The sequence below is a fragment of the Oenanthe melanoleuca genome, chromosome 8 (genome assembly GCF_029582105.1).
Source record: "Oenanthe melanoleuca isolate GR-GAL-2019-014 chromosome 8, OMel1.0, whole genome shotgun sequence".
In the NCBI taxonomy this organism is placed as follows: domain Eukaryota; kingdom Metazoa; phylum Chordata; class Aves; order Passeriformes; family Muscicapidae; genus Oenanthe; species Oenanthe melanoleuca.
The window spans coordinates 1,441,530-1,459,520 of record NC_079342.1 but is presented as its reverse complement, the minus strand read 5'-3'; the positions used below and the strand labels follow the sequence as shown (position 1 = coordinate 1,459,520).

At 43.0% G+C, this 17,991-nt stretch overlaps 1 protein-coding gene across 1 annotated transcript; it reads left to right on the top strand.

The window, feature by feature from the left end:
- The first annotated feature begins 598 nt into the window (after positions 1-598).
- On the top strand, positions 599-5,564 carry LEPROT (leptin receptor overlapping transcript). Its single transcript, XM_056497800.1, has 4 exons — positions 599-680; positions 853-928; positions 1,655-1,841; positions 3,017-5,564. The coding sequence occupies exons 1-4, from the start codon at positions 665-667 to the stop codon at positions 3,131-3,133; spliced, it is 396 nt and encodes a 131-aa protein (XP_056353775.1). The 5' UTR covers positions 599-664; the 3' UTR covers positions 3,134-5,564.
- Positions 5,565-17,991: the final 12,427 nt, after the last annotated feature.

Here is a 17,991-nt window from a genome sequence, read left to right as displayed (position 1 = left end):
ATGCTGGTATTGGGTCAAAAACGTTGGTTTTGGGGCAAAAATGCTGTTCTTGGGACAAAAAGGCCATGGCTGACTGAATAAGGCTGTTCTTGGGTAAAAAGGGCATTGCTGGGGCAAAAAGGCTTCTGTGGGAGCACCAAAGCGTCACCTCAAAAATCCAAGGCTTGAAAAACACAGCTTAAAAAAAACCCCACTGTACCTTTCTAAGTGTGGATTAGCAGGAGCGTGGATGATGCAGGTCCTGAGGTGGCCCCGCTCGAGGCAAAAGGGCGCCGGGCTCCATTTTTTGGGGCGAAATCAGAGGTTTTCAGGAGCACCCACAAAACGGCAGCGCCTGAGGGGCGGGGGTTCTTTAAATCTGTTTATGGATCCGAATCGCGGCTGCGCCCAAATAAACGTTTGTTACACCCAGATATTAATTTAATGTACCCACAGGTACATTCTGTACGCTCATACAGGGGTTATATACATGAAAATAAACCCGTTTGTTTGTGAGGGTTATGCGCGCTAAGCCCCGCCCTGGGCCGTCCCCTCAGGGCCGCGGGCGGGGCGGGAAAAGCCGCTCCCTCACACCGCCCTTCCTTTTAAAGGCTCGGTCACGTGACGCGGCGAAAAGGGGCGGGGCCAGAGGGCGGAAGTCGCGCGGCGCTAACGGAGCCCGGACATGGCGGGCGTGAAAGGTACCGGGGGCTGCCCGTGAGGGAGCGCGGCCCGGGCAGCGCCGCAGCGCGGGGTGGGGCGGCCGGGAGCGCCGGGGAGGCTGCCCGGCATCGGGGGAGGCTGTAGCCGGCCCTCGCTGAGGGGTGCCCGGTGCGGCAGCCCCGCCTCACCGCCCGCCCTGTGCCTTTGCAGCTCTCGTGGCGCTGTCGTTCAGCGGAGCCATCGGGCTGACGTTCCTCATGCTGGGCTGCGCCCTGGAGTACTACGGGTGAGCGGGCCGGCGCCCTTCGCTAAGCTTGTCTTGTTTAAAATCCATTAATTCAGGCGTTTCTCTCATTGAACGCTCCTCCCGCAGCCCCCCCGCTCCCAGGCGACTGGCACGTGGCATTTTGTTGTGATTAAACATCACTTCCTTTGCATTTCCATTAAAATTAAAAGAGCGCAAACAGCGCTGCGCTGCCTCAGGAAAGGCGGTACCACCTTGCTAAAGTGGCATTTTTAATCTCACGCAAGCATTTTCCTTAATTTCCTGGTTTTTTTAATCAGTCCTCCTCCAGGTTTCCTTGTGGGATGTCCCCACCCATGGCCGGGCTGGAGCTGGATGAGCTTTGGGTGCCCTTCCAGCCCAGGCTGTTCTGGAATTCCGTGATTCCGTGTCGGTAACACTTTAAAAACTGCGAGGAGGTTCCTGAGAGCTCTGACACGGAGCTGAGAGCAAGGGTGTGCCTGCTTGATCCCTGGAATTTGGGAAAGCTGCTCCAGTGCATTTCCTGCTCCCTCCGTGGCCAGGGCTGAATCAGCAAAACGAGTCAAAAATAAATTAACGCTGCTGGTGTGAGAGGGTGGATGCTCTACCAGTGCAGGGAAAACGAGCTGGAATTGCCCCATTTTGGGTGGGATCTTCTGCATCGAGCCAAAAGTAGGATGAGGGGTATTGCACCTGCTGGAAATATTTATTTGAACTGATGATGCATTTCTTTTTCCCCTCTCCCAGTGTGTACTGGCCCCTGTTTGTGTTGATATTTTACTTCATCTGCCCCATTCCCCACTTCATTGCCAAGAGGGTGGGTGATGACAGCGATGCAGCCAGCAGTGCCTGCAGGGAGCTGGCTTATTTCTTCACCACGGGAATTGTTGTCTCTGCCTTTGGATTCCCCATCATCCTTGCACGGGTGGAAGCAGTAAGTCCTTGCTCATTTTAATTCTCAGGCATCACTTCCTGGAGATCATCTCCCATCCTGCTTTCATTTCATTATGGTGCTGTCTGCAGGTGAAAATAATCCACTGAAATTTGCTTCTTCATTTCATTATGGTGCTGTCTGCAGGTGAAAATAATCCACTGAAATTTGCCTTTTTGATCTGAAAAAAACCAAAAAAACAAAACTCCACACATGACTGAAAAGTTTTTAGCTGTTTTCTTTTTCCCCTCCAGCTTTGTTTTGGTCCAACACAAGATAATATCTCCTTTTCCACCTCATGCCTCTGTGTCTTGTGACTCTTTGCATCGTTTCTTGCTCCAGCTTCCTTATTTTTCTCTTGGCATGTCTGAATTCTCCACTTAGGATGCTGCAGATTTGGGGGAGTGTTAGGAGTTAAAAGGCCAAATGTCCAGAGCTGCCCTTGTGGCTCTCAAAGCATTTCCTAAGCTTTGATCCCTCAAAGCCTGAGGAAACTCTGAATTCTTTCCTCTTTTCTTTCTGAACTGATCTCCAGTGGTGAAATTTTGGTCACATTTGTGTCCCAACCACCCAGCAATGTTTTACTGAGTCCTGTTGGTTTTCCCCTTCACTTTGGTGTACTTGCTCTGAATTTATTTGTAATAAATCCCCCTGATATTTTTATTTTGGAGTTGTGGCCTGGCAGCAGCAGAATGACCACGAGAGGGAACCCTCAGTCATGTATTTTAAGAGTAAATGTTGCTTATTTAAATTATTTGTGCAGCTCATGAATAAAAAACCTGTTTACTCTTAAATCCACATTTTCTATGCCTGTTGCTTATTTAAAAGGAGATTTTTGATTTTGTTGCATGGCAATGAAAGGAGAGCACTAATTTCACCAGATTTCTCTCTGATTTAGATGTGTTTTAATGATTTATAAGGCAAGTCATCATTTTCTTCTAAATTCTATTAGTAGTTTGGCTGAAGTGTTTATTAGTGATACAAGTGGCTGCTAATTGAATAATTAGTCACACAAATTGAATTATTTATTGTTTACCTGTTCTGCTTTTAACATCTTCCTGTAGTATTTTGTTGTTGTTTTTTTTTTTTAGTATTTTAGCTGATCTAATGCCTAGAAATAACTGCCCTGAGCATCTTTTCCAAGAACTGCTTTGATTGTTCCATTTCTTGCATTTCAGATCAAATGGGGAGCCTGTGGCCTGGTGCTGGCTGGCAATGCAGTCATTTTCCTTACTATTTTAGGCTTTTTCCTTGTGTTTGGCAGAGGAGATGACTTTAGCTGGGAGCAGTGGTAGGAGCTCACTGTGGTGCTGGTAATTCTGAATATTTTACAGCTTTTTCCTCCCTGTTCTGTGTGTATGTATAGATATTATAATGTGTGTGGTCTGTTATCCACGTGGCTTTACATTATCACTGCATCATTTGCTCTTTTAAATGCTCTTCAGCCAAAGGGACAGTGCTGACAGTTGGCTTGAAGTAGTCACTAAAATCTGGAATTATTGTGAATTTATCCTTGGAAAAGTTTACAAAACAGGAGCAGTTTTATCCATTTTTCACTGTATTTGCATTAATTTTTGGTTTAATTGCATTGAGCCATTGGTCACTATTCCTGTTGGGTTTTTAACCATATAATATAAAAATTATCCTAATGGGGATTGTTCAACTTGATCAATCTTTCTGCTTTAATTAGGATGAGTTTGTATTTCATTAATTGTAATTTGAGAAAAATTGTAATTTTTCTTACTGGCATAAAGCCAAATATAAGTGATGTCAACTCTTACTGCCTAATGAAAGCAAAAGAAAATAACCCTGGTTAAAAACCCTTCAATTTATTTTTATTTAAAGATCATTTTCTTCCCACAGAGTTATTTTCTGTCCCTATTCAATTTAAAAATGGTGGCTATATTTGAGGAATAATATATTTTAATGCATCTTAAGGCTGACATGACTTCTGTGAAGGTTCACAAAAGGAGAAACTACCCTCAGGACAGTTAAAATCACAATTTAGTGTTCAGCTCTGTATTTTTATGGGTGTGAACTGCAAGGAATTGAGTGTTCTGCTGGGTAGAATTTCTTATTTTCTCCTTGCTTTTAAAACAAACTTCAACTCCTACTTTTTGGTCTGGAAGAAGGTTGTTATTACATTAAAACACTATATTTTTAACCAGCATTATCCGAGTAAACATTCACATAATCACACTTAAGGAAATAGAATTTTATTACTTTAATAATGGGAATGGTCAGTAATTAATTAACTGAACACTCTGAAATGGGGACAGAAATAATTTTGTGGTCCCCAGTTGTGGGCTATGGAATGGAAAGTGGGGATTCAGGAAGGTTAATTCCAATGGAAATTTCAGAAGGAACAGTTGAGCAGCTGTATTTTATATTTGAGGGGTTCCAGGTTGTCTCCTGCTAAAAGAGGAATTAACATTAATTTTACTGACAGATTTTTTTCTGGGTGTTAATGCTCCATCCAAGACATAGCAGGATAAACTTACAAAATCCTGGGAATAACAAATTATCTGAGTGTCTTCCTGCTTTTGATGAGATCTGTTGGAGCTGGAAATTACTTATTTTAATGATAAACCAAAATTTTCAGATGAAACATCATTTCCATGTTTAAATCCTGCTTTGATTTTAAAGAAAATGCCTTTTTTCTCTGTACAGTGGCATTTTTCACTCAATAATGAAGTAAAAGAGTGAAATAAAACCCAGCCAGTGCCTGGTGATAAATCCTTAATGCCATTCTAACAATTCCATTTAACTTCTCTTGGATTTGGGTTGGATTTTACTCCATTTATGTACCAAAGGCTGCAATAGAAATCTACAAAACTACTCAATTACTGATGGAGTTTTGGGGAGGAAAACCAGCTGAGATTGAATTTTTCCTTAAAATAAATCATTCTTTGTGGGCTCTGCTGCAGTGTGGGACAGGAGCAGTGAACAAGGACAATCTGAAGTGACCAGGAGGACCAAAAAAATGCTGTTTTAGGTTGCTTTTTGCCAAATTTTTCCCTTGTACTGTATCCCCTTTGGGCTGTGGTTGGTGGGTACCTCATGGGTGTTGAGTGGAGAAGGTCAATGCTTTTTTATTATTATTTTTATTATTATTATTATTTGGAAGTAGCTATGTGCACTAATCCCTAATGTGAATTTCATGCAGTTTTCCCATGGACTTTACATTTAATGTTTAAAATTGTGTTGAAATCATGGAGATCTCCCTTAACCTCTGTAAAGTAAATTTCTTTGTTATCAAATATGGTAAAAAATAATATTTCAGTGAGGTTTTTTTCTCCAGAGCTTCACTCCCACTAAGCTCTGATGGTCTGTACTGGGAATTCTGTCCCATCCCTCCAGTGGGAATTTCCTGTGCTTTCTCTGGAATGGTTTTCCCATGTGGAAGGGAATACTGTGTATCCAAAGTGCCTTAATTTCCACACAATGCTGATTTTTGGGAATGGCAACATCAGTGCTCCAGAATCAGCTGGAAATCTGCATTTTCCAAAGCTTCCTTGTCAACTAATCCTGTTTCCTGCCATTGGGAATGCAGTGCAGCTTTTGTACCTTTTTGTAAAAAACCAGTTTTTATCTCCTGTGATTGCCATTTCCTTGAGATCATGAAGTATTAAAACATGGACATTCAAATATATTCTACTTTTCTTTCCAAGTTGCCTACTAAAACTGACTTTTGGAAATGTCTAATAAACATATCTGATGCTTAAAGATTTGTCTGTCTTAAATTTCAAGAGGTGACAACAGACAGGTGTGAGAGGGAAGGTAAAACATGTCCAGTGCTGCTTTTCTGATGGTGGAATGGAAAATTCCAGGAGCCATGGAAGTGGAATTAATGTAGAATGTGTTGGAAAGGTAAAGGATCATCAATTCTTTCTTGTGTACATGGTGAATCTGAAGGTTTTTAACAGCATTCCATAAAAAAGATGGGATGTGAGGCAGTGCTTGAGCTTTTCCACATCCTGTTCTTCCAAGGAGTAAAATCTGTCAGCAGGGATGCAGGGAGCATCAGAGCTCTCCTCTTCCAGGTCACTTCTGGTATTATGGTGGTGAAAATATTAAATGGGGAATTCTGATCTCCCCAGAGCTTGGGAAAATGGAGTTATTGACTCCCCCACCATCAGGAGCAGTTTGTGGTGTCTCTGGAAAAGCTGGAGCTTCATTTTCACAGCAGAGCTTTGAGTTCAAGGCTTTGGGGAAGGTGAGTGTGGGTCAGAGAGCTGCTGGCTGTGCACAGGGAATTTTGGGAATGCTGTTCAGCTTTGGCAGGGTCACTTCAGCTCTGGCTTTGATCCTGAGCTCTCTGTTCTAACCTGCTGCTGGATTTGGGGGTGCTGTCTGTGTGGGGTAACTTTGGTTTCCTGTCCCTCCCACCCTTGTTTCAGATTATTTTCTTTGGTTATTCCCTGTCACATCCACTGAGCTGGATTAAAAAACCAGCACAGGGGGGTGCTGGTGACAGTCTGGCACTGGTTTTGTGGGTTCTTCAATCCTCCCAGAAGCTGGTAACCTTCCTGAGCAGTTGTGACCTTGGGTAACTTCCTAAAACCTTTCATCCCATAAATGAGTGTAAGTTTGTTAACACTGGGGTGATACCCAACAAGATGTCCTGGTAAGAAACATTTCAAATTGTGGTGTTAAAGTGCAAATGATGGGAAGCTCTAAAAGGAGCTTTGTAACCCTGCTCTCCATTCCTAAGCCAGCAGGACTTTCCAGATCCTGGTTGCTCTGCAGGGATGTTCCTGGCCTCTGATAAAGGATGGACAGACTCTCATTAAGCTGGACACTCACCAGGTACTAATGAGCCATTGATTTGTTTAAGTGGCCCCTGCAAACACAGGACCACTTCCTACTGCAGGGCTTTCCAGGGAAAATCTGATAAAATGGGTAAGGAAGCATTGCCTGCTGGATTGGGATCAAATTTTAAAGATCAGCTCGAGACATTTTCTCCAAAGGCCTGTTCTGTATTTATCTTGTTTTATTAGTTTGCTTTTGCCCTTTATTTTGAGGTTTGGTTCAGCTGTTTCTGGGTTTTATTAAATATGGGTTACAGGTGTTTATTCCCCATGAGCAGTGCTTATTTTTTTTTAATGGAATTATTACTTCCTATAGACTAGTTGTAGATTGTAGCAAATATTCTGGATATTTATCTTTCTAATGGACTGGTCCCTGCTCCTCTCCCACCCCTTGTCTGCCTGTGAATTCCATACCTGGAGTTCCTTCTGCTCACCTCTGGGAGATCCTGCTAGGGATTATAAAAACATCCCTCTTTTCCCTCAGAAAATTCTTAGGGAACAGGTAGAAGATTGTTTTCAAAGTGGGACTCAACCCATGGCTTTCTCTAATACAGTAATTTAGATGCAGTGAACATAACTGTGCAAAATGACACATAATATTAGTAATAATACACATAATGTTAATAATAAATATGCATTATCCATGCTAATAAGCCTTGTTTTTGCAGTTTTGCATTCAGGGAAGACTTCTGTGAAATGATTTTAAGAGGAATTTCAAATCAGCCCAGGTGTTGGGATGTGAACCCCTAATATTTTTTAGCTCTTTGCCTGCCCACAGCCAAACTGGTGGAAATTCCCTGGTGGAAAATGCCTGTGTTACATTGTTATATATTTTTAATTGCATTTAATTCTTGGGGAATGCTGAGAAATGAATTGTTCACTGTTGTGGAGTAGAAATAATATTCAGGCTGGAGTTTTATATTGTTTGAAACCCTTAAAAGGAGAATAATTCTGAGGTACAAACAGCAATGCTGGTGTCTCTGGTAGGTCCAGGGGATCATTTCAGGTTATCAATACTTTTGAATTTTGATTTATCACTGCTTGGAGTTCCATTCTCCAATACCCTGACTGTGCTGCTTTCCTTTCCTTGGCCCATGTGAATGAATGGCAGATGCTGCTTGGGTGTTTTTGGTTCTTTGAGGATTTGGGGACAAGTTAAAGGTGTTTAAAGTGCCTTTGGAAGCAAAACTTGGAATAAGAGGATTGAGGGTGACAGTTGTATGTTTGATCTGGGGTTGGGATTTTGCTGCTCTGGAATTTCCCAGTATAACCCTGTGTGTGGCCAGGTTTTTATCACCAAATAAATGATTGCAGGGAGACATTCAGATGTTTTCAACAGCTCCAGGATGATAAAACCATTTCCCATGTAAAAAATCCCAAAAGAAAACTCTGCTCTGTTTGATTTGAACAGATCAAGAAATGCAGAATATTTCTCCTGCATACAGAAATAAATTTTATCTTTTAAATCAGATTATAGAAACTAATATAATTTAGCCAATCCTGAGTATGCTGGGATTTCTTCCCATTCCTTTAAAGATTGCATTCCTAGCAAATATTTTGCTGTTTAATTAAAATCTCCAGCAGAAAATAAATCAGTTTTCATGGATCTCCTAATAGCCAGCCAGTCATGAGAAACAATTTCCAAATGCCCAACCATTGTCTGGGAGTCTCAGAAGTGAGGAATGTGGAAAGTTAATTAGGATTCAGGCAATATCCTCAATTAGGATTGGGATTATTTGCCTCCCTTTGGACACCTGAAGATGATCACAGGTCTTTCTGTTTCTCTGCTCTTTTACAGGGGTTGATTTGTCACATTTGGAAGGTTTTTAATGCCAGAACTATTTTTATGAAATACAAAACCCTCATCACTGTTACTAATTTTTGAAAAGAAATGTTTGTTTGATGTTTTGAGATGGTTTCTCAAGCTTTGTGGGCTGTGAGGTATTTTTAAAGTGTGGCCTTTGATTTGGTGTGAAAAATGGCCCAATTAACTTTATTTTAGTCTCATCTTCTTGCTGATGCAGTGATGCTTCTGACAAGTGATGAAGTCACAGTGAATGACAGCACTGCTCCCTTTTCCTTTAGTGATGGGAAGAATTAAAACTGAAATAAAGTCAATTTGGGGGATCATTTCCACAAAACCCCAAAGTTTTGGATTCTTTGCAGAATTTTAAGTAAATCAAAGGGCAAAACCAATTTTCTGCCACCTGTTTGTCTGACACTGAAGTGTTTTTATTGCCCACAACTCTTCAGTTTTGTGTGAAGTGCTCCAAGTTCCTGCAGTAATTGTATTTTCTGCTCTGTAATGGGCAGGTAATGAGGTAAACTCATTTTGAGGGTCAGTCAACAGCTGATTTCCTGTAGCATTTTAGTAATCTCATTAAATGAATAGTGGCTAACTTTTAAATGGCAGTAATAGATCATTCCTTAGGGCTGTGTTTTTATTTGGAGACTGAGTGTGGCAGCAGGAACCTCAAAACTCCTGGCCCAAAATGAAACCTTTTGAAATTAGCATTATTAATCAAGTTTAAGTCAGTTTTGTCTCTGATGAACCCATGTACAAAGAAGTTGGAGTGGTGATGTGGAGGGAAAGAGCTGATGTTGAGCTGGGATGATTCAGGGGTGCTCAGATATCCTGCAGCCAGCTCCAGGATGGAATTGAATAAATAAATTAAAGAAATGTGGCCTTTCTGAAGGGAAAGCCTGTCTGCACTGAATAATAAAATCAGATTTGGGAATGGCTGTCCCAGGCAATGCTGCTCCCATTTTTCTCTCAAAAGATCTGGGAATGCTGTCCCAGGTAGTACTGCTCCCATTTTCCTGTCAAAATCTGGGAGTGGCTCTCCCAAGTTGTACTACTCCCTTTTTTTTTTTTTTTTTTTTTTTTTTTAAATAAAAAGGGAACAACTTCAGAACCCAGCATCCAAGTGTTCCCACCATCCCATAAATCCCTGCCAGTCCCTCTCAGAGATTTGACCCCTTTTTGGTGGGACTCTGTGTCCTTGACCCTTTTCTGCTGTCACAATTCCAGGATCATCCCTTCACTCCCACCTCCTCTGTGCCAGCACTATCTGGACACTTCATTCCCACCCCAGAAGGATCCATCTGCTCCTTGTTCCTGCCTCTTCCCATATCTTCCCTTGCTAGACCAGTTTTTCCTGTTTTCCCACCACACACTCAATATTTGTTACCCCTTATGCAATTCCTTCTCATTATTATCTAGAAAATAAGCAGAAAGTCAATGTGTCAGCAGATGGATCCAGCCATTTCACACTCCAACTAAACTGGGATGAAATTCTGCCAGGGTTTGGACACTGAAACCTAAATCTTCCAAAGATTTACCCAAAAACTTACCCAAAACCCTGTGCTTAGTAGAAGCTAAAAACTGGACACTATTCCAGCACTTCTCTTGATGTTCAGGTGAAATAATTTGATTTTTGAGAATAATGCATCTGAAAAGAGCCATGAAGGATGTGAGATGGTCTCTTATTTAGGAATATTTTTTTCTCCCTTTTGGGATAAAAGATCTGTGATGTCCCTTATTTAGAAATGTTTTTTTCTCTTTTGGGATGGTGAGGAAGGATCCTTGTAGCTATTTTCAAACTTCCCCAGCTCTAATGAAAAAATGATGGTATTTTTAAAAAAAACAACTTTAAGGCCCCTTCCAAGCTTTCCATGATTTTCAGTTCCTGTGGGCATGAGTAGATGGGGTTTCTATTCCATGTGGGATGAAATTCATCACTGAGATACAAACATTTAAGTAAAATCCTCTCTCCATAACCAAAAATACAAAAGTGGCCTCAATTTGGATTAAACCAGCCATCTGATATTTTTTTCTGAGTCTGTGACTATCACAAACTGAATTTTGGACAGATTTAGAAACATTTTTAACTTGATAAAAAGCCTAGAATTTTAATTTTTTTTTTTTTTTTTAATGAAGGCATTTATTCAAAATACCTTCTCATTTTCTGCAGCATTTCTCTCTCAGCTCAGTGCTATGAATTCTTGGCCTCTGTGTGAGATCCCACTTGAGAACCCAGATTGGTGCCAGCTTTTCTCAAGTGCTGCTGGAAATAGATTCCCACCACCACCCCCTGAGGGAAAAAGTCGTGGTGTTTACTGAGCTGGAGCTGAGTGTGTCATCCTGGCAGGGACTGTGGGGATAACAGACCAAACAGTGCTTTGGAATCTGAAGTAAATCCTGGTTTTTATAGTTGTGACATCAGCAAAGCTGGCTTTACATGGCCAGCAGTGTTTGGGTTGTTCCACATCCCATCCATGCATGTTTGCACTAAAATCTGATTTGAAATGAGGCACATCAGGAAGAAAAATAGCAGGAAAATCAAGTTAAGTTATTGGAGAGGTGATGGGTCAGAAGTTCCTTCACTCTTCCCATTATCCTCTTTATCTCTTTTTTAGCTTTATCTGTTCTCTCTTTATTATTATACTCTTTTTTTTCCAGCTGCTAATTCCTGGTAAGGACATGAACAACTAAAAGACTTTTTAGGGGGATTGAGAGCTCTGGGTGCTTTCCTTTCCTCATCCAAAGAGGGTTTTTTTACACATTTTGCTGTGTAAATATTCTGGTGCTGTTGAGTGAAAGCAGTTGGACCAGAAAAACCTCATGGAGTAGAAAAGCAAAATTTGTCTCATTAGATGGAATTGTAGAATGGAATGGTTTGGCTTGGAAAGGACCTTAAAGCCCTGATTCCCATGGTAGGGACATTGCAATTATCCCAGGTTGCTCCAAGAGTCCAAAGTGGCCTTGGACAATTCCAGCATGGATTTCCCCACACTGCAATTCCCTTTTTGTGCAATCCTTGTTCTCCCTGGCACCAGGAGTGCTGTTCCCACACTCAGGGCTTAGTCACTGCAAAGCCAACCAGCTCAAATATATCCTCATTTCCAAGCTGAGAGGGAAAATACTCCGAAAAAAAGGAAATTATTTATTAGCAAGCAGGTCTGCCATGTAAAATATCAGTGTGAAGCACAAAGGTGAGCAGAGCAGATTGGTTTTCTGTACCTCAGAGGCAGCATGAGCACAACCTCTGATGCAAATGTTACTATAGTAACAGTGGTTTTATTTAAAAGCCCATTAAATAGACATATCAAACACATCCAGCCTGTCACAATGAAAGTTAAACTGCACAGCCTGCTGCTTCAAGGACCTCTGGTTTTGTTTTTGTTTTTGTTTTTTGCCAAACTTGTATATTTTGCTGCAATTTCCCCCTTGAATGCACTCAAGATCCTCTTCTTGCCAAATGGCACCATGGCACTTGGGAAATAAGCTGCACTAATGGTGACAGCACTAATTACCTGACACCTCTCATGCCATGTGAAGGCTTAAAAAGGGATGGAAATTCCTGCTAGATCATTCCCTCTGCCTCCCTCAAAAGCTTATGCTTAACAGAGCTTAACTATTAAAAAAATAAAGAATATTAATATAATATAATAAGATAATATGAAATATTATCTATTCCACTGGTTCAGCTGAACTTGCCTTGGCAAGCCAAGGCTGTTTGGTGCCTCTTGGTTTTCCTCCTTTTTTTCCCCTCTCCCCTCTCCTTGAGCAGCTGCTGTGGCTCTGCCTCTCCTGGCCCAGTGTCAGTTCTGCCTCTCAAACCCTGCTTTGATGATGAAATAATTATAGATTTGCATAAATTAAGAGTTATATCTTGTGAGTGTCAAGGAGTTTATGGTTTTTATGCTCATATTTTTTAATTTTGGAAACTTCCTTGTGCTTGCTGTGCTGTAAACTCCTGGTGTTCTTTGCCTAAAAGATGAATAGTTGGGACAAGGGATGGAGGGACAGGAAAAGAGGGAATGGCTTCACATTGAAAGAAAGTTGGTTTGGATTGGATATTGGGAAGGAATTCCTGGCTGTGAGGATGGGGAGCCCTGGAATAGAATTCCCAGAGCAGCTGTGGCTGCCCCTGAATCCCTGGGAGTGCCCAAGGCCAGCCTGGGACAGTGGGAGTGTCCCTGCCATGGCACTGGGTGGGATTTAAGATCCTTCCAAACCAAACCCAGCCTGGCATCTCTGATCCTCCTCAGATAATCTATATGGATGTAAAACCAGGCATCAGATTATGGACTCAGGAAAGCTGAGCAGGGGATTAGGAATTTTTATTTCTCAGAGATCAGGGAATTATTATGATCTGCCACACAGAGGCTCTGTGACTTTATCCAGCATAACTGGTGGAAGGAATTGCTTTAATGTCACATTTTTAAAATAAATAAACCCTCAAGGCTGAATTTCTGTTCTGTTGGAAAACAGTTCTGTGTTTCTTGCTCACACTTAGATTCAAAACATGCACATAGGTCACTGAAATCTTCTCATGTGCTTTGTAAAACCACTTGGGGCTTGGTATTTTATGATATTTTGTTGTTTTTCAACATGAAACTCGTTGAAAGGCTTCTGGCCCTCTGTTATTTTTATAATGCTGTGAGGGAGAAAACCGGAGGTGAAACGTAGATGCTGAGAGATAAAAAAACATTTCCTTGTTTGTATTTATAATAAAAGCCTCTCCAAAAGTTGTTCTAATTCCACAAAAGGGGGAGGCCCTGAGCAGAGGGGATGCTGTGCTGAGGCTGGAGAACATCCTGGATGCTGGATTTTCCATATCCTAGTGAATAAAGCACAGAGAAACTGAAAATCCTGGAGTCAAAATGGCACTGGCAAGACAGAGGTGAGGTAAAGTGAGGTAATTCTGACAAAAAGAGAAACAACAGAACAGGGATGAAAATATTTGAGCAACAAGCTGTCAATAAAGTAATTGAAACCCAGAATCATTGAAGTTGGAATGGTCCAAGGTCAGTGAGTCCTGATCCCCACCTTGTCCTCAGCACTCAGTGGCACCTCCAAAATTCCTGGGACACCTCCAGGGATGGGCACTCCAACCCTCCCTGGGCAACTCCAAGCCCTGACCACCTTTCCATGGAGAAATTCCTGCTGATGTCCAACCTGACATTGTCCTGTCCCTGCTCCCTGACTCTCACCTGGTTCCCCAATCCTGTCAGGGAGCTGTGGAGAGCCAGATCAGCCTCAGGAGGCTCCAGGAGAGCTGATCTATAAAGAAAGGCAGAATAAACTGGAAGTGAAGTTTACACAAAGGATGATCAGTATCAAGCAACACAACACACGTCAAAGAACTCTGAGAGGAGGAATCACCTGTCTTTTGCCTTCCACAAGAGGATTAAGCTCAAGGAAGTTTCAGTTTAGTTATTATGGGAGGGGAAAAAAAAACTTTCAAAAATAATTAAATATGCACTAGTAGAAGCTTTGTAGGGGATTTTTTTTTTCCTGGTTGGCTGAACAGCAATGGCACATGGGGAGGTGAAAGAAAACTCTGTCAAATGTTTGTCTCAAGATATTATAAATAAAAGGATTTTCTAGTGGCAGCTTTTGACAGCTTTTGCTTATGCTGTGAAAGTCTGGGATATGAAAGCTTCAGTGGCTTCCTAACCTCAGACATGAGTTGTGTTTAGTCAGATTTCCCACACTGCCATACTAGAATCAGGAAATATTTTAAAAATAGAATTTATCAATTAAGAGAGGGTTATTTTAATAAGGAGTTAAAGTGGCTGATGCTGCTTTGAGGAAATGGGTTGTGAATTACAGAAAGTCAATAAATAAATTAAAGCCAATCAGTGGGTTTGCTCATGGGAGAAGTGTTTACACCACCCAAAAGATAGTACCAGTCTGGTTACTTGAGAAGAGCTTGCAATAGGGAAACAAAAATATTTGTCTTCATACTCATGAAGCAGAGATAGTAGGTTTGCATTTCTTTTAAAACAATATTGCTGAAGAGAAACACCATTGTATAAAATCCTCAGCTGGGCCTGGCTGGGACTTTCCAGTCTCTGGTTCACTGGATCCAAATTTTTGCTGCCTTGTACAAAAGGATGAGCACAAGCAAAATTAAAGGTGCATCTTTCCTAGCAGGGCTCAGTCCTTGCTTGAAATTCCTTGAAATAATTTTTGAGTATTGTTTTTTTTTAATTGCAAGCTCCTGTTAAATACATGGTATTGCTTTACCTCTGTCAGCTTCTCAAACACTGAAGTGCAAAAGGGTCAAAAATGTGATTTAGTCCATTTCTTGTGGAGTAAAAGGCAATTTATATCAACTGCCAGCAGGTAATGGATATGTGCATTATAGCACAACCAGGTCTTGAGATATTTGAATTAATTAACATCATTCAGAGGTGCCAGGCCAGACTGGATGAACCTTGGACAACCTCGTGGAAAGTGGCAAAGGTGGAATGAGATTGACTTGAACTTTTCCAAGGTTCTCCCTCCTGCTGTGTCTGTAAGAATTTTAGTTTCCTGCTCCCTTGCTATCCTTTCTGCTCCTGGTCAGCATTGGTGGTTTTGTGCCAAGGAGGAGATTCTGATGGAACAGAGCAGATCCCAAATCCCCCCCAGTGTCCCCTCCTGGCAGGGAGTTGTGCAGAGCCAGAAATTCCCCCTGAGCCTCCTTTTCTCCAGCCTGAGCCCCTTCCCATCTCCTCAGGGATTCTCCAGCCCCTTCCCATCCCCTCAGGGATTCTCCAGCCCCTTCCCATCCCCTCAGGGATTCTCCAGCCCCTTTCCCATCCCCTCAGGGATTCTCCAGCCCCTTCCCAGCTCACTCAGGGATTCTCCAGCCCCTTCCCAGCTCCTTTCTCTCTATCCCGTGTGAGGATCCCGGTGCTCCAAACCCTTCCCCGCTATTCCGTGTGGGGACCCGCTGTTCCAAACCCTTCCCAGCTCCTTCCCCGCTATCCCGTGTGAGGGTCCCGGTAATCCAAACCCTTCCCCGCTATCCAGTGAGAATCCTGGCGTTTCAAACCTTTTCCAGCTCCTTCCCCGCTATCCCGTGTGAGAATCCTGGCGTTTCAAACCTTTTCCAGCTCCTTTCCCGCTATCCCGTGTGAGGGGCCGGGGCGGGCGGGGCGCTGGGCCGGGGCGGGGCGGTGGAAGGGCCGGAGCTGAGGGGAACTGAGGGGAACCGAGGGGAACCGGGAGAAACTGAGGAGAACCGGGCTGGGGACGGAGGGATCAGGGCTGAGGGGAGCCGAGGGGAGCTGAGGGAGGCTGAGAGGAGTGGGGCTGAGGGCTCAGGCTGAGGGAAGCCGGGCTGAGGGAAGCCGGGCTGAGGGCTCAGGGCTGAGGGCTCAGGGCTGGGGGCTCAGGGCTGAGGGGAGCCGGGCTGAGGGAAGCCGGGCTCAGGGCTCAGGGCTGAGGGGAGCCGGGCTGAGGGCTCAGGTCTGAGGGAAGCCGGGCTCAGGGCTCAGGGCTGAGGGAAGCCGGGCTGAGGGCTCAGGGCTGAGGGCTCAGGGCTGAGGGAAGCCGGGCTGAGGGCTCAGGGCTGAGGGGAGCCGGGGTGAGGGGAGCGCCCGGCCGGGATTCTCCATCCCAGCAACACCGCGGCAGCGCCGCTTCAGCCGCCGGTCGGAACCCCGAGAACAAGGAGAAGCAGGTTGGTGAATTTACTTTTTATCCCCTTTTTTATCCGCTTTTTCCACCCCTTTAATTTCCTGAGCCATCCCCCTGAGCACAGCCCGCGGCCAATCCCACATCCCGCTCACGGATCTAGCCGAATCAGCCCTTTCCCTCCTTATTTCCCTGAGATCTAAAAGAAAAATAAATCTCGGTGAATGTGCCCTGCGAGTCCCCGATGCTGCGGGAGCTGTGATAGAAGAGAACTTGGGATAGTGAATGAGCGGACAGCATTTATAAACGGAGCTTGTAATGAACATAGGAGAGCCCCTAACTTCCAATAAAGTGCCCGCAAAGTAAATATAACATTGAAGTGCCAAGGAATCGCAGGAGCTCTGTAAGGAAGGACAGACCCACAGCATGAACAAGGCGCAGTTTCACTACAAACAAGAGGAATTCCACGATCTGCAGAAACTCTGAAGAGTTCAGGACGTTTTGCTGTCGAGTCTTGGGGGAGAGTTGGATTTGTAGCTGTGCTTCTGCCCAACTTGCCTTTATTAAAGCTTTAATATTAGCAAAATTATTCAGTGTGGGTCATACTCATTTCTATTTTGTGTGTGCCACTTACTCAGAACTCTTTATTAAGGATGATTTTTAATATGCTCAGTGGAAAGCCCTTGGAACCCTTAAAGAGCAGGTCAGAAGATGCTGTGCACAGACATTATTACTAAAATATTTTTATGCTTTCTAGAGATTTTTGAGATTTAAAAGCAGCTGTAGTTCAAAGTCAGGGATGGTTTATATGGTTTTCCATGCCCTGTGCAGGTATTTGTGGGTCCTGCTCATTTCAGGTTGTGCTGAACCTGTTTCCTATGCTGATAAGCCAGAGAATTCTATGATTTCTCACCTGTAAATAAAAATGATCTTATTTCATTGCTCTCCTCCTGTAAATAAAAATGATCTTATTTATTGCTCTCCTCCTTGCTTGTCATATCTGTGGTGTTTTGGTTTTAATCCCAACTTTTCTTGCTGAGCTATTCTGTAATTTTGTGATTGATGTGGAGAGGAATATAGTATTTATATAAGAAATCAGAAAATTTCTTGTACACAGCAGCAGTCAGTGGTTCCAGAATAAGTTAAGATATATTTGTTCAAAAGGACTCCAATTCCTTCATTTTGTACAGACACTTCCCCAGCCACAAATAAACCAATTTATCCTGGCTGTCTTAATTGATTCTCTCCAGGTCAGAGCTTAAAAGTTTTAATGTAAGTCTTTATTTAATTTCCTGTTCCCTGTAAATGTTCCTGTGAAACTTGTGTTCTTTCTTACAATGGAGTAAAGAATTCTGGCAAGTTCACTCTTCTCACTGGAAAAGATTTTGGGGAATCCTATCTGCTCCAGCAGTGCATTTATCCTTCCCTGGGATTTATCTGTAGCTCTGTCTTTTTACCCAATTCTGCCAGGTTTACACAAGGCAGGCTGAACTTTGGACAGAAAAGGGGCTGATTCTGTGGCCATGCAGCTTGCAGGGCTTTGTGGTCATGCACAGCACAGGGTTTGCTCAGGAACGTTTTGGATTCAGGACTGGAAAAACACCTCAGTGAAACCAGCCTAGGTGGATGTGACAGGAGATTCCAAGCTGGGCTGAAAATATTAAATATTAAAATATTAAATCAGTGCTGACATCAGTCTCTGACTGCTCTATCTGGCCATTTTTATGTCAGAATCCCAAATTATTAAGGTTGGAAAAGACCAAGTCCAACCTTGTGCCCGGCCCAGAGCCCTGAGTGTCACCTCCAGGAGTTCCTTGGACACCTCCAGGGATGGACACTCCAAACTTCCCTGGGCATTCCCTGCCAATCCTGGCCACCTTTCCAGGGACAAATTCTCCATTTTTTTTTTCTTCCATCAGGAAATTTA

Bases quoted from the DNA above. Each gene is read 5' to 3' on its own strand.
- LEPROT (XM_056497800.1), top strand. The intron at 929-1,654 runs GTGAGCGGGCCG...CCCCTCTCCCAG, and splicing joins TGCGCCCTGGAGTACTACGG to TGTGTACTGGCCCCTGTTTG. The intron at 1,842-3,016 runs GTAAGTCCTTGC...CTTGCATTTCAG, and splicing joins TCCTTGCACGGGTGGAAGCA to ATCAAATGGGGAGCCTGTGG.